The sequence below is a fragment of the Saccopteryx bilineata genome, chromosome 11, assembly GCF_036850765.1.
Source record: "Saccopteryx bilineata isolate mSacBil1 chromosome 11, mSacBil1_pri_phased_curated, whole genome shotgun sequence".
Taxonomy (NCBI): Eukaryota; Metazoa; Chordata; class Mammalia; order Chiroptera; family Emballonuridae; genus Saccopteryx; species Saccopteryx bilineata.
In genome coordinates, this window is record NC_089500.1 from 11,352,546 (window position 1) to 11,365,191 (window position 12,646).

Here is a 12,646-nt window from a genome sequence, read left to right on the forward strand (position 1 = left end):
TTGTTTGAATTTTGTTTTCAGGATTTATATATAGATTCCTTCCTGTGTGAACTACTGTGATTTGCCTTTGCTATCTGCCATGTTGGGGTAGTCTCCTTTTTTGATTCAGGAAATTCATTGCTAATTTTTCTTTCTTTGTGTTCTTGTTCAGAATGCAGTTTTAGACAGAGTCTTAATTGTTTTTCTACAGATGCTCCTGTTTCCTTCCAACATATATAGTAGAGGCTGGTGCTTTACCTGTTAGCAAAGGAATGGCTGAATAAAATTTGGAGCTCTCTTGCCTAACCGGATCATATCCTGCATTCTGTCTGGCGAGGATGGTGTTTGCTTTTCAGAAGGGCTAGCATTTGTGGTAAACTGTGGTGGTGGAGAGGGAACTGAAAACCTCATTTGGAGGAAAAGTCTTTTTCAGCTGCATGTGAGCTGAAACATCTCCTATTCTGTATTTCTGTCTCACTTCCTGTACCACACCATTAAGCATCCTCCAGGAGACCAGAGCTCCAGGAGGTTCTGTTTAGTCACTTAATGCCCAGTATCATGGGTACCACACTTGCAGGATGTGGGGTATGATAACCCCCTGTAGTTAGGATAACAGCTGTTCCCAGTTTTTAACACACGCACCACAAAATAAAATAGTCACAAAATTATCCTCAGGGCTAGTAACAGAAAGGAAGAATATTATAGGGGTTAATTTGCCCACATTCAATTAACTTATTTTTTACAGCCTCGTTTGGATTCAAGTTCATGTTTTTGCTTTGCTAGTTTATTTTTACATCATACCTTACCCTTAAAGAGATGTGTAAAAACTGTCTTTCATGGGATGAAAACATTAGTACGCTCAAACTGAAGGTGAGAATTGGCCCGGCTGTTAGTGTACCATGTGAAAAGCATATAACATACATAGCCTTCTGGCTCCCAGATTCTCATCAGACTTTTCACACACTTCCACCAAACTGTCCTTTGTATTGGAAAAGAGATTCACGATACCACTCTATGGGTGGGTAGGCCCCAGTGTAAGCGGGCTGCTATACACAGGAGTTCTCAAAGTGTGGTCCCTGGACCAGTAGATCAGCATCACCCAGATACTTGTTAGAAACCCACTTCTAGAGCCATGACATGCAGAAAACGGTTTTGTTCACAATTTGTCCTCAATTTTAAGGACACTGTACAAAATATCTTTTAGTGTTAGGATGTCAAAGAAAGAGATCCCTTTATTATGTTCTCATCACACACTTATTAAGCATCTACTGTATGCAAAGGACTGTGCTAGCTACTGTGGGGAAAGATGGATAATACATGGTCCCAGCCTTCTGTGAGCTGATCCAGTGTTGATGAGTTGTACGTATTTGGCACACATGTGTATGTGTGTGTGTGTGTGTATGTATGTATGTGTGTGTGTGTATATATATTTTTTTACAGAGACAGAGAGAGAGTCAGAGAGAGGGATAGACAGGGACAGACAGACAGGAACGGAGAGATGAGAAGCATCAATCATTAGTTTTTCGTTGCGTGTTGCAACACTTTAATTGTTCATTGATTGCTTTCTCATATGTGCCTTGACTGCGGGCCTTCAGCAGACCGAGTAACCCCTTGCTTGAGCCAGTGACCTTGGGCTCAAGCTGGTGAGCTTTTGTTCAAACCAGTTGAGCCCGCGCTCAAGCTGGCGACCTCAGGGTCTCAAACCTAGGTCTTCCACATCCCAGTCCGATGCTCTATCCACTGCGCCACCACCCGGTCAGGCCATGTATACATATTTGATTTGCCAATAGAACAGAGATGACAGTACAGTGTGCTGTCTCCTTGGTGGCTACGTGTAAAACCATATCACAAAGTGAAAGATAGGGGCGAAATTCACAATTGTTTTGTTGATGTTCTCAAACTAGCTTTTGCTCTTTTCAGAGATGGGGGAAGAGTGATCATGGAAAGCTTATCAGTTTGAACCACAGCTGTTCATCTGTTCAGCGACTGAAATAGAATGCACAGCCTCATACTTGGCTGTAGGCTTTGCTTTATGCATCAGTCCCAGCCCCAAGACCCTCAAGCCAGGACAGGATCACCATGCCATCTTGAATCTGCTCAGCAATGAAACAAATTAGTGATAGGCTTTCCCTTCTCTTTAACTTTTATTAAAAGAAGCGCTAAGGTACTGAGATGCAGTACATCATATTTATTACCAAAATTATTAACAAATATACAAAACTTATACATGTAATTCTCTTACATCCATTTATCTTCTATAATACTAATTTTTGTTCAAGTAGGTTATCTACAGTATGTAAACATCCCTTGGATTGACCTCACACAGATTAGGAAAGCCCTCTAATCCATGCTTTTATCAGATACTTCTTTTTTTATTTGGCTTTCATGTGTAGCATCAAATCTTCACATTTGGCACATGGAAGAGACATCTACAGTGCAAAAGAGGCAGATTTTTCTGGTTTCGTTCCAAACAATTTTGCAGGGGCACAGTGAAAGTGTTGAGAGAGCACTCGAACTTGACGGAGTTTAGTTAGTTGCAACGCCAACAACTCTCGGTTTAGCCAGTAAACTTAGGTGCAAAGACAAATTGTCTCTTCCTTCTCCCACCCCACGCATCCCCCATGCAAGGCCGATTTGCCGTCACCTTGTCTCAAAAGGGTTAAAAGAAATTCCATCCATCCCCAGGACAAGTAGATTAATGTCACCGAGTAACATTTCCTTCAGTGTTCTTTCATGTGGTGTTGGTTTGTGTGGTTTGATGAGCCAACAAACTCTGAAGAGGAGAAGAAAATAAAAAACAGTATGAGAGTGGAACTTCCTTCTGCTTTCAATTGCCACCCCTAAGATCAGAGCCTCCTTGGGGTGGCAAAGTGGCAAAGGCCTTGGTGAAAGGCAAAGAAAAGCCAAACTTGTCATACTTAACATTGGACTCCAAGCCTTTGAAGACCGTGTCCCAAAAGTTAAAAAGAAAAAAAAAAGATACGCGGCTATTCTGCCCCCTTCTTCATGTGTTTCCTCGTGTTTATTTAAACCTAGCCAAGTAGTAAAGCTGATCCAGAGACAACGCTGTTCCCCTCCTCCCCCGCCTCTCGCTCTCCAGCACAGTATTGCTCGTGTGGTTGGCGGCACCAGGCCCGCGAAGCACGCGCCTCACACGCATGCACGCGGGCTTCCGTCACCACAGGGGTGCTGGCCCCTCCGACGCCCCGTACAGCTCGGCCAACTTCCGGAAGCGCGGCCCCCAGTCCGTCAGGAAGTCGAAGCTCTGCTCCGAGTCTGACGTGGCCGACTGCAAGGTGCTCAGCGAGCTGGCCACCGAGCCGTCCCCCTCGAACATATAGGTCTGGAGGGAGTCAAAGGGCGGGGCCCACAGGTCCATGTCAGCCTCGTAGAGCTTGGCCAGCACGTAGCTGTGGACGGTGCTGCTGACGGCGCACGTCTGAGGCACGTAGCGGGACAGGCTCTCGATTTCTGGCAGCATGTCCTGTCGCGTCTTGGGCACGCCAGCCACCTGCGCCTCCCGCGGGTTCCACAGGGCCGCGATGTCGAAGGCCTCGGTGTCCTCCTCGCCGCCGCCCTCGTCGTCGTAGCGGACGATGTTCTCGTGGATGTTCTCCTCATCGTCGATGACATATGGCTGCTTCCGGTGCCGCCGCAGGGACAGGATGAGCAGAACCAGCACTGCGGGAAGAGGAGATGGCGAGTCACTGGGGGGGGAGGGGAGGCAAGGGCGCATGCGCGGACTTGTACTGCAGGTGGGGCGAGTCTGAGTGGTGAGCAGGGACGGCCCTGGGGTATGCGTACATGCATATACGTTTTAACCGGATTTATTGGGATGACATTGGTTAATGAAGTTATGTGGGTTCCTGGCGTCCATGTCTATAACACATCATTTCTCCCTGGGCAAGATCACGTGTAGTCTCTCTGTTCTTGGCCATACACTAGTATTGCAGCTGTTCTAAACCAGAGGGCCCGCCTCGCTCTCCCGCAGTTAGATTGAGGGTGCAGACAAATGAAGGCCTAGGTTTTGTCCGGGTGGTTGCATTGGAAGGTGCATGTAAAGTCGTTGTGCATCAGCCTGCATCTGTGAAATTGCGTGCGGGCGCGATCACCCAGCCACCCCGAGTAAAATTCGGTCAGCAAGGCACACAGGGCCTGGGGAAGGTCAGGTTGCGCCGCCTGACTGCGTGGGCACAGCTGTGCACTTCTATTAAAACGTGGATATCCTACTGTGTGCGTGGTAGCTGTTTTATGTGGGCAGCTTAATGTGAGCCTGCTCTGTCAATATCGTGTTATTAACGTGTGTGCAAAGAGACCCACGTGCTACGTCTCAGCCAAAGCCTCGGTCTTTTTATGCCTCCTCCAGAGTAGAGAGCATAAGGGACCGCTGGTGTCCAGTCCTCTCAATTCCTCGCAAAAGCCTTTTGTTATTGGAGAGGAGGTGGTGACTCTCTGGATGCTATGATGGTGGTGGAAGGGAGGGGATGAGCAGTGACATTTTATATGATTCATCGCGTTATCAAAGAAGCACCCTGCTGTTAGATGTGTGCCTGCAGGTGTGTGTACGGTTTTATTCCGATAAATACGTATTTTCCCCAGATGTGTTCACTGAAGTTTAAAGGAGAGACAGAGAGAATTTTATTGAACTGTTTATCCCTGTGACTGAAAATGTTTTCTAGGAAGTGTGTTGGAGTTTTAGCTGTAGACCTGCTATTGATTATTTTTCTGGCTTGTGTTGTCACCGCTGGTGAACAGGGACAGCTTGACAAGGCTGCAAAGTACGACCCCAGTGTATCCAAGGGGAATAAGAAAAAGTATAGTCATGTGCTCGGTGAGATAATGGACGGACTCAAAATACTTAAAATAATGCTTTTCAAAATCTGAATGTAGAATGTACTTTTTGTATATTGCAATTAATGATATTAATACCCAAATAGCTTGAGTGACAAAAGTACATCTAGGAAACAGTTATATACTCTTGTATATTTTCTCTGTGTGCAAGAAATACATGTAACTAGTGACTGCAGGACTGGGATTTCAGAGCAATGGATCTACAGGGCTCTAAGAAGCAGAGGCTTGACTGTGGGAGGCTGGGCTGTGGTTTGGATGGATGCAGATTGAAGAAATGGGATTCTAACTAAACATGCTGTTTGTGGGATCCAGTAAATACTTATTGACCCTAAATATTTTTTAGGCACTGTGCTAATCCATGAGGAAACATGTTGAATAGGATTACTGCTCTTATGCTCTTATAAACTTGCAGTCTAAGGAGTTTATAGACACCTGTAATTAACACAAATCTGGCAGCAATAAGGTCTATCATAGGTTTACATGTGTTGCAAAGAGAATGTAGAGGCAGGGCTGGTCAGTTCTTCTTAAGAGTATGGGGACAACCTTCACATAGGGGACACTTGGTCGGTATTTTAGGAAGCAAAATTTGAAGAGTCTGTGAGTATCTGCTGGAAAGAATTTTGATAAAGAATTAGACCAGGGGTCCCCAAACTTTTTACACAGGGGGCCAGTTCACTGTCCCTCAGACCGTTGGAGGGCTACCACATACAGTGCTCCTCTCACTGACCACCAATGAAAGAGGTGCCCCTTCCAGAAGTGCAACAGGGGGCCGGATAAATGGCCTCAGGGGGCCGCATGCGGCCGCAGGCCGTAGTTTGGGGACGCCTGAATTAGACAGTTCATGGAACTGGTCCCTATCTTAAAAATAAAGACGGCTACATATTTTTTAGGTAATCTGATTTAAATAGCTATTGCAAAACCAGATTTGGGGGAAATGGCCTCACTTAGCCTGAAGGCTTCTCCACAGAAGAGTTGGCCCTCAGGGTGTTCATTCTTTAGGTGCTCTAGGCACAGCATATAGAGCCTGTGAGATTTTTCCAGGAACTGGATACATATTTGAGATGTGAAATAAAAAACATCCCACCAAGTCAAAATTATTGTTTGTTTATTGTCCACAAAATGTGGCTGTTGACAAATCAATTGCAATTTAATCTTTTAAGAATTATATTTATTGTGGGATGTGCACTCTTAGAAATAAGAGTGCCTAAAACTATGAGGATTTTATGACAGCTCTGCTGGGTTTAGCTCCTGACAATGTATTTATTCTGTACAATTCAAAAGACCGGACACAAGGGTTTGGGAGGCACAGTAAACTCTTCCTCGCATACCACTTTTGAGAGCTTTTCCACACCAGGCTCTTTAAATCAGTCTTTCTTTAAAGATGGCACTTCTACTCTTTGTGGGCCAGGGTGAACTTAATATGTAGACATTTTCCAAAGATAGAGCTAAAGACAGCCTGGAAATTTCTAAGAGCCAGTTTCAACAAAGGCCTCTTGAAGGTTATCTTGTTATGTACTCAAGGACTCCTTATGCCACCTTATGGACACTTGGGGAAGTGCAGGAAGGTTTTATTTGTCAATACCAAAAAAGAACAAAATCATGACAATTCTCTGATTCAGGGCTCCAAGGCCTTAGAATGGTTACTTACTTATATATTTCTCCCTTCATATAACATTGAACTAAAACAACAAAATTAAACTACGTGCTGTATTTAAGTTTTTTTCTTTTTTTGAGAAGCATATTCCACAAATCTACCTAAAATGCAATCAAGTGTTAAGATTTGCAGTCAGGACCTTCTTTCTTTGGTCTGACTGGAGTCCCTTGGTGTGGAGGTAAGCCTGGGGTCACAGGGTATGTGGGTATCTGCATGTCTATTTTAATTTAAATCCCCAATGCTTTATTTCTTCCTCTCCTAGGATGCTACGGTTTCTTTCATATTGAATAATATTACTGTCTATTAAGTCTGTCTTTCTCTAAGCAAAATATGTATGCTATGGATTCATATGGATTCAGTTAGAAGAGTTGGGATATATGTACAGATATTTTCTTGGCTTCAAGAATTGGTTTAGGAGTTTCATTGCTTGTTTTCAGTGGGGAGTTCAAAACCAATGACACGAATGGCCATCTGTGCAGGGGAGCTGGGTGGCTCCCTTGCAGTGTGACTTGAGCTGAGGAAGAAAGGACCCCGTATCCCAGTTGTGCTCTTCCACGGGCCCGTTAACACGTGTTGTCATTTCATCTGTAGAGGGCAGCTGACGCTTTTGAGTCAGTGCTCCCTGTTAGATGGCCACAGTCCCTCGGAAGGGAGCTAATGCCCCAGAGTAGACATCTCATTTCCCCAGCTATCCACGTGGTTCACCTCGTCATTCCTTTCAGATCTCCATTTGAAGGTCTCCTTATCGGGGAGTCCTCCCTCACCAGCCTCTTTCAAATGGTGCCTACCCGTCCCCTGTCCTTCTCCCCTTTTCTGTAACATCACCCCCAGAATCTGGGGTGAACATTTAGGAGAAGAGCCGTACGTCTCTCAGACACAGACGTGCACGGGGTAGGGCCAGCCTGCATTCCACCTTGGTGACCCTGTCTGTGACGTTTGGCTGTGGGCCTGTGTCACTACCTCTTTGAGCTTTGGCTAGTACTTATCTGCAGCATCATATGCTGTCCAGAATTGTCATTTTGGCTCTGTGATGTCAGAATGAATGCTTTGTTCTGAAGTAAGCTCTGTGGGGGCTGGGGCTCGTCTGTCTTACTGATCCTCGCACCGACAGCAGTGCCCTGGCCTATCGCAGACACCTGGTAAGTGAGTCCCTGCTCCCAGGAAAGGGCTGTCTTCAGTTTCTTTGCATTTTCTCAGCCTTCCTCTCCCCCCTTTTCAATAAGCATGGCCCAGAAAACCAGTTCTGAACAGCTGTGTTGGGACAATAACTGAGGGACATCTCAGTAAGCATTTGCAGGCCCTCACAGACTGGAAGGGAGCCACTTACCTAAGAGGACAAAGATGCAGGCCAGGATGGCGATGAGGGCGCCCCGGCTCAGAGTGACTGGGAGCATGTAGGCCTCGGGGCTGCAGGACAGGACATGGCCACTGTCATCACAGCTGCACACCTGGATGGTCAGCGTGCCCGTGCTGCTCAGCACCGGCTGCCCGCTGTCCGATACCAGGATGGGCAGGTAGAAGACGCTCTGCTCCTGTTGCCGGAAGCCAGCCCTCCGAGTGAGGATGCGGGCCGTGTTATCTGAGGAGGACAGGGGAGACAGGTTGAAAAGGGGGAGAAGGAAAATGCGAGGGCAGAAGAAGTGGGAAGAACCGGCAGGTGAGTTGGTCCTTCGGGCTGAGGAAAGCGAGAGGGCAGGATGGGGTGTGGGAAGGATGGAAGGGCCCCAACACTCCCTGCAGCTGTGCAGCTGCAGTTAGTTCCATCTGGATCAGCATTTGGATGCAGAAACCAAGATTTTTGCTTGCTTCTAGGCAAAACCCTGAGGCCTAGGAGAGAAGCCCTTTTTGAGATTATGTTTTAGCCTTTGTGACATAAAATGCCCAGGGCGAACTGTCAGACTTCAGATCTAACTGAAATGTCCCTGGGAAAGCTTGACAGAAATGAACAATCACTGGTGACTTGTGGCCCTCAGCAGCTCTCCAAGGCCACGTGCTGCTGCTCCCTGCCTCCAGGAAAAGAATGCTGAGGACCCATGTGGCGGTGGCAGATTGCTTATTTTTGCCACTCTGGCTGGAACGCCTGTCTTTTGCTATTTTCTTTTATGCCTCTGAAATGCATCACCAGCTCCTCCCAGCTTTCTGAGGAACCTGCTCATTTAGCAGAAGCTTATTTGAAATCCCCTCAATATATAACACACCCTGTTCTTTCTCCTGACTCAGTGGCCTAAGTGTAAATAGTTAATGTGAATTTGAAGATTCGTAGTACTGATCAGCAGTACTAGTTTTTTATTTTTTTCCCCTCCAGTTTTAAAAGGGATTAGCAAAATTATTTGTTGCATTTCTACAAAGCTGGTATGTGTGTGTCCTTTTATTATATTTGCCTGATGTGATGTTTCCGGATCTTTAATTTTTTTAATCTGTGTTTTCCAGTTCTCTTGAGTCAGTCTGAGTTGTAAATCAGATACATTTTTTGCAAAGCTCAGATCATTTTCTGCAGGGGAAGAGTTTGAGAGATGTAGTAAGACAAACAAAGACCCAACGCCGATATCCACATGATATCAACATGGAAGGTCCTCTGGATACTTCACACTGGTCAGGGAAGAGTCAGAACTTCACAGAAAATTCTGAGAGCCTAACCAAAGTAAACATTATTAATATCAGTATCACTATTTCTGATTCTCTTTCACTTCTTGGACGTAATACCGTATTTGAATTTGGGCATGTTTAGATGATAAAAAATGAACAAAAAGTCATTCATGTCACTTGCAGGCAGGAACATGTAACAGCTGGCATGTGATTCTCTGTGCTTTGCCTTGGAGTGGCATTTTGAAGAAATGTTTGAGATGGAGATCCAGGCAGCCAGGGTCACTGAGCTGCACAGGGACAGCTATCCTTGGTCACTCAGACTGGCAGTCAGCTGTATATGAGCAAGAAATTAACTTTAGTTGTGTTAAGTCATTGAGATTTTGGTGCGGCATAACCTTGTCTATACCAACTAACATGTTCCCTCGTAATTAAGTTTTCCACCTTCCCCTCCCCCTGCTGTTCAGGGTAGCATCTGTTGCTCATTAAGTGCTTGTGTCAGGTACTTCGACTTTACAGGTAGCATCTTATTTAATCTTACAGCCACTATTTTAAAATTTTTTTTATTTTTCCAAAGTTAGAAGCAGGGAGGCAGTCAGACAGACTCCTGCATGCGCCTGAACGGGATCCACGCGGTATGCCCACTAGGAGGCGATGCTCTGCCCATCTGGGGCTTTGCTCCACTGCAACGAGAGCCATTCTAGCACCTGAGGCGGAGGCCATGGAGCCCTCCTCGGTGCCTGGGCCAACGTTGCTCCAATGGAGCCTTGGCTGCAGGAGGGGAAGAGAGAGACAGAGAGGAAGGAGAGGGGGAAAGAGTGGAGAAGCAGATGGGCGCTTCTCCTGTGTGTCCTTACTGGGAATCAAACCCAGGACTTCCAAATGCTGGGCCTGAGCCAACCGGCCAGGGCTGATAATGTCAACTATTTATAGTGAGAGAGTTAAGGCCTAGAGAGAGGATATAATTTGGTCAAAGTCACTATCTTAGTAGTAGAGCTGGGATTTGAACTCTAGTCTCTCTGACTCCAGTCCTTCTATTGTATAGTGTAGTGTGTCCATAAAGTCATGGTGCATTTTTGACCGGTCACAGGAAGGCAACAGAAGACGATAGAAATGTGAAATCTGCACCAAATAAAAGGAAAACCCTCCCAGTTTTTGTAGGATGATGTGGCAGCATGTGTGCATGTGCAGATGATGATGTAACACCATGTATACAGTGGAGCAGCCCACTGCCATGCCAGTTGAGATGTGGACGGTACAGAGGAAAATTCAGTGTGTTCTGTGGTTCGCTAAATTCGAATCTGTGACCAAAGTGCAATGTGAATATTGGCACGTTTATAATGAAGCACCACCACATAGAAATAACATTACTCGGTGGGATAAGCAGTTGAAGGAAACCAGCAGTTTGGTGGAGAAACCCCGTTCTGGTTGGCCATTAGTCAGTGACGAGTCTGTAGAGGCTATACGGGATAGCTACCTAAGGAGCCCTAAAAAAATCTGTGCGTGAGCCCACATCGAACTGCGCTGAATAGGTATGAAACTGGGAGAGTTTTCCTTTAATTTGGTGCAGTTTTCACATTTCTGTCGTCTTTTGTTTCTTTTGTTACTTTCCTGTGACCAGTCAAAAGTGCACCATGACTTTACGGACACACTGTATTATGTAAAAGCTTATTTAGTTCATTGACATGATGAAAATTCTTCAGCTACTTGAAATCTCTTCCTGCCCTGTTATGGGCCCTTCCCCTTATTTCTCGATAAAGATAGCAATTGGTTGCCAGCCTGAGGATTATGTTCTTATTTCCAGGTGCCGCACAACCCAGCCACTTTTCTGTTTTCCAGATTTAATTGCCAAATATGTTAGTTGTGTTTCGCAGTTTTAATTTGTCAGAAACCAAGTTTTTCTGAAACAGAAACCTTTTTTATTTTTCAGTTATTAACTGAGTGTATGTCATAGGAAGGCCTGACTAGACTGAATTTCATAGAAGGGTCATAGCATGCCTACTACATATCATGTGTTTCTTGATCTCAAAGTTGTTTAAGATTAAAAAAAATAATAATAATAAAGAGCAGAGCATCACATTGTTGAGTCTAGTCCTGGAAGGGGTCTGATTTAATAGCCACCTGTAACTTCTTGTTGAATATGTTAACTAAGGCTTCAGCAACTCATTTGGAAAAGTATTTGTTTCTACAGTGACACAGAACTTTTTTGGGGGTGTGTGGCTAAAACAGGTTCCAACTTCCAGTCCTCATCTTAATGTTTACTTGCTGATTTGGGGACCTTTGGCTTTTTTCCTTATATAACAAATGGAACAGTGAAAATCAAAGGAATTTGTAACGTTCTTCAAACTTATAGTATTATAAATATCAATTAAAGCAAAGTATGGGAAAATGCATCTGAAATTGTAAAGTGCTGGATACACATGATATTTTTCATGCTTTGGGGATTAAAAAAAATAAGGCTTTATTGGAGATAGTGCTCTTCTGTGTTCGTGAAAGGATATCATGCATTGAGCACGGAAGTTGGGGGCTTGACAGTCGATCTACCAGATCAGATGTAGGTCAGACTTTTATTGACCTCAGTAAAGGAGACCTGTGGGGTGGATTGTCATGAGGAGGTTGAGAGTTTATTTTTTCTGTTGAGAATGTGCTAACATCTGTTTTGGAAAACCTTTCAAGAGATGAGTCACTTTATTTTATAGTCCTGCTCTAGTGGCCTATCCTTTTAAGGTATTGGCTCCGTGAATTGGTGCCCAAAGTTATCTTTAAGAAAGTTATTTCTGTATTCATTCTGATGAATACCAGAGTAAAGGAATGGAGTGACAGTTGAAAATGTGAAGAAACAGTATAATGTGTTATTTTCTTCCCTTGGTTTCCCTGTGAAACCAGTCCTAAGGGACTGAACTGCTTCTGGCAGGAAGGGCCCCTGTAAAGCATATAAATGAACAGTTTAAAATCTGACCCAATAAAAATAGCAGAATATTTAATTGTAGTAGTTCTGTTGTTATAATTTATATTATCTTTCCTTCCACAATTATCATAGTGGTTTTATGATAACATGTAGAAGGTTAAGGTTAAAGGATGACTTGGAAGAATGGTTTCCATTTAGAAGAACACAGGTTTGATATTCTCTCCTTTTTAAAAAAAAATTATTTTTATTTATTTTTTCATTTTAGAGATGAGAGAGAGAGAGAGAGAGAGAGAAGGGGGGAGGAGCAGGAAGCATCAACTCCCATATGTGTCTTGACCGGGCAAGCCCAGGGTTTTGAACCAGTGACCTCAGCGTTCCAGGTCGATGCTTGATCCATTGCACCACCACCAGTCAGGCCAGATATTCTCTACTTTTAATAACAGAATATCACACCGTGGAGTTAATACTTTAAGTCTCACATAATTAATGTTTGAGACTAAGGCCAGGCATGCCTAGTCATGACTTTTTGTTACCCTTTGTTTAGATTGTTATAAAGCACCAATTTATATTTTAGAATTAGAATGAAAATGAGGGGACTGCAGACCTTCCTCATCAAGGTCAAACTAGTTGATAGCATAAGGGGTTCACCTTGACAGAGTTAAATTATTTTT

General features: G+C 44.4%; 1 protein-coding gene across 1 annotated transcript in view; it reads right to left on the minus strand.

Annotated features, from left to right (window-relative positions):
- Positions 1-2,240: 2,240 nt before the first annotated feature.
- CDH20 (cadherin 20) overlaps positions 2,241-12,646 on the minus strand; it is a 194,733-nt gene continuing 184,327 nt past the window's right edge. The window contains exons 11-12 of the mRNA XM_066247016.1: positions 7,812-8,063; positions 2,241-3,660 (exon numbers count right to left, since the gene is read on the minus strand). Of these exons, the coding sequence (XP_066103113.1) occupies positions 3,155-3,660; positions 7,812-8,063 (758 nt within the window). The 3' untranslated portion in view covers positions 2,241-3,154. The remainder of the gene's footprint in view (positions 3,661-7,811; positions 8,064-12,646) is intronic.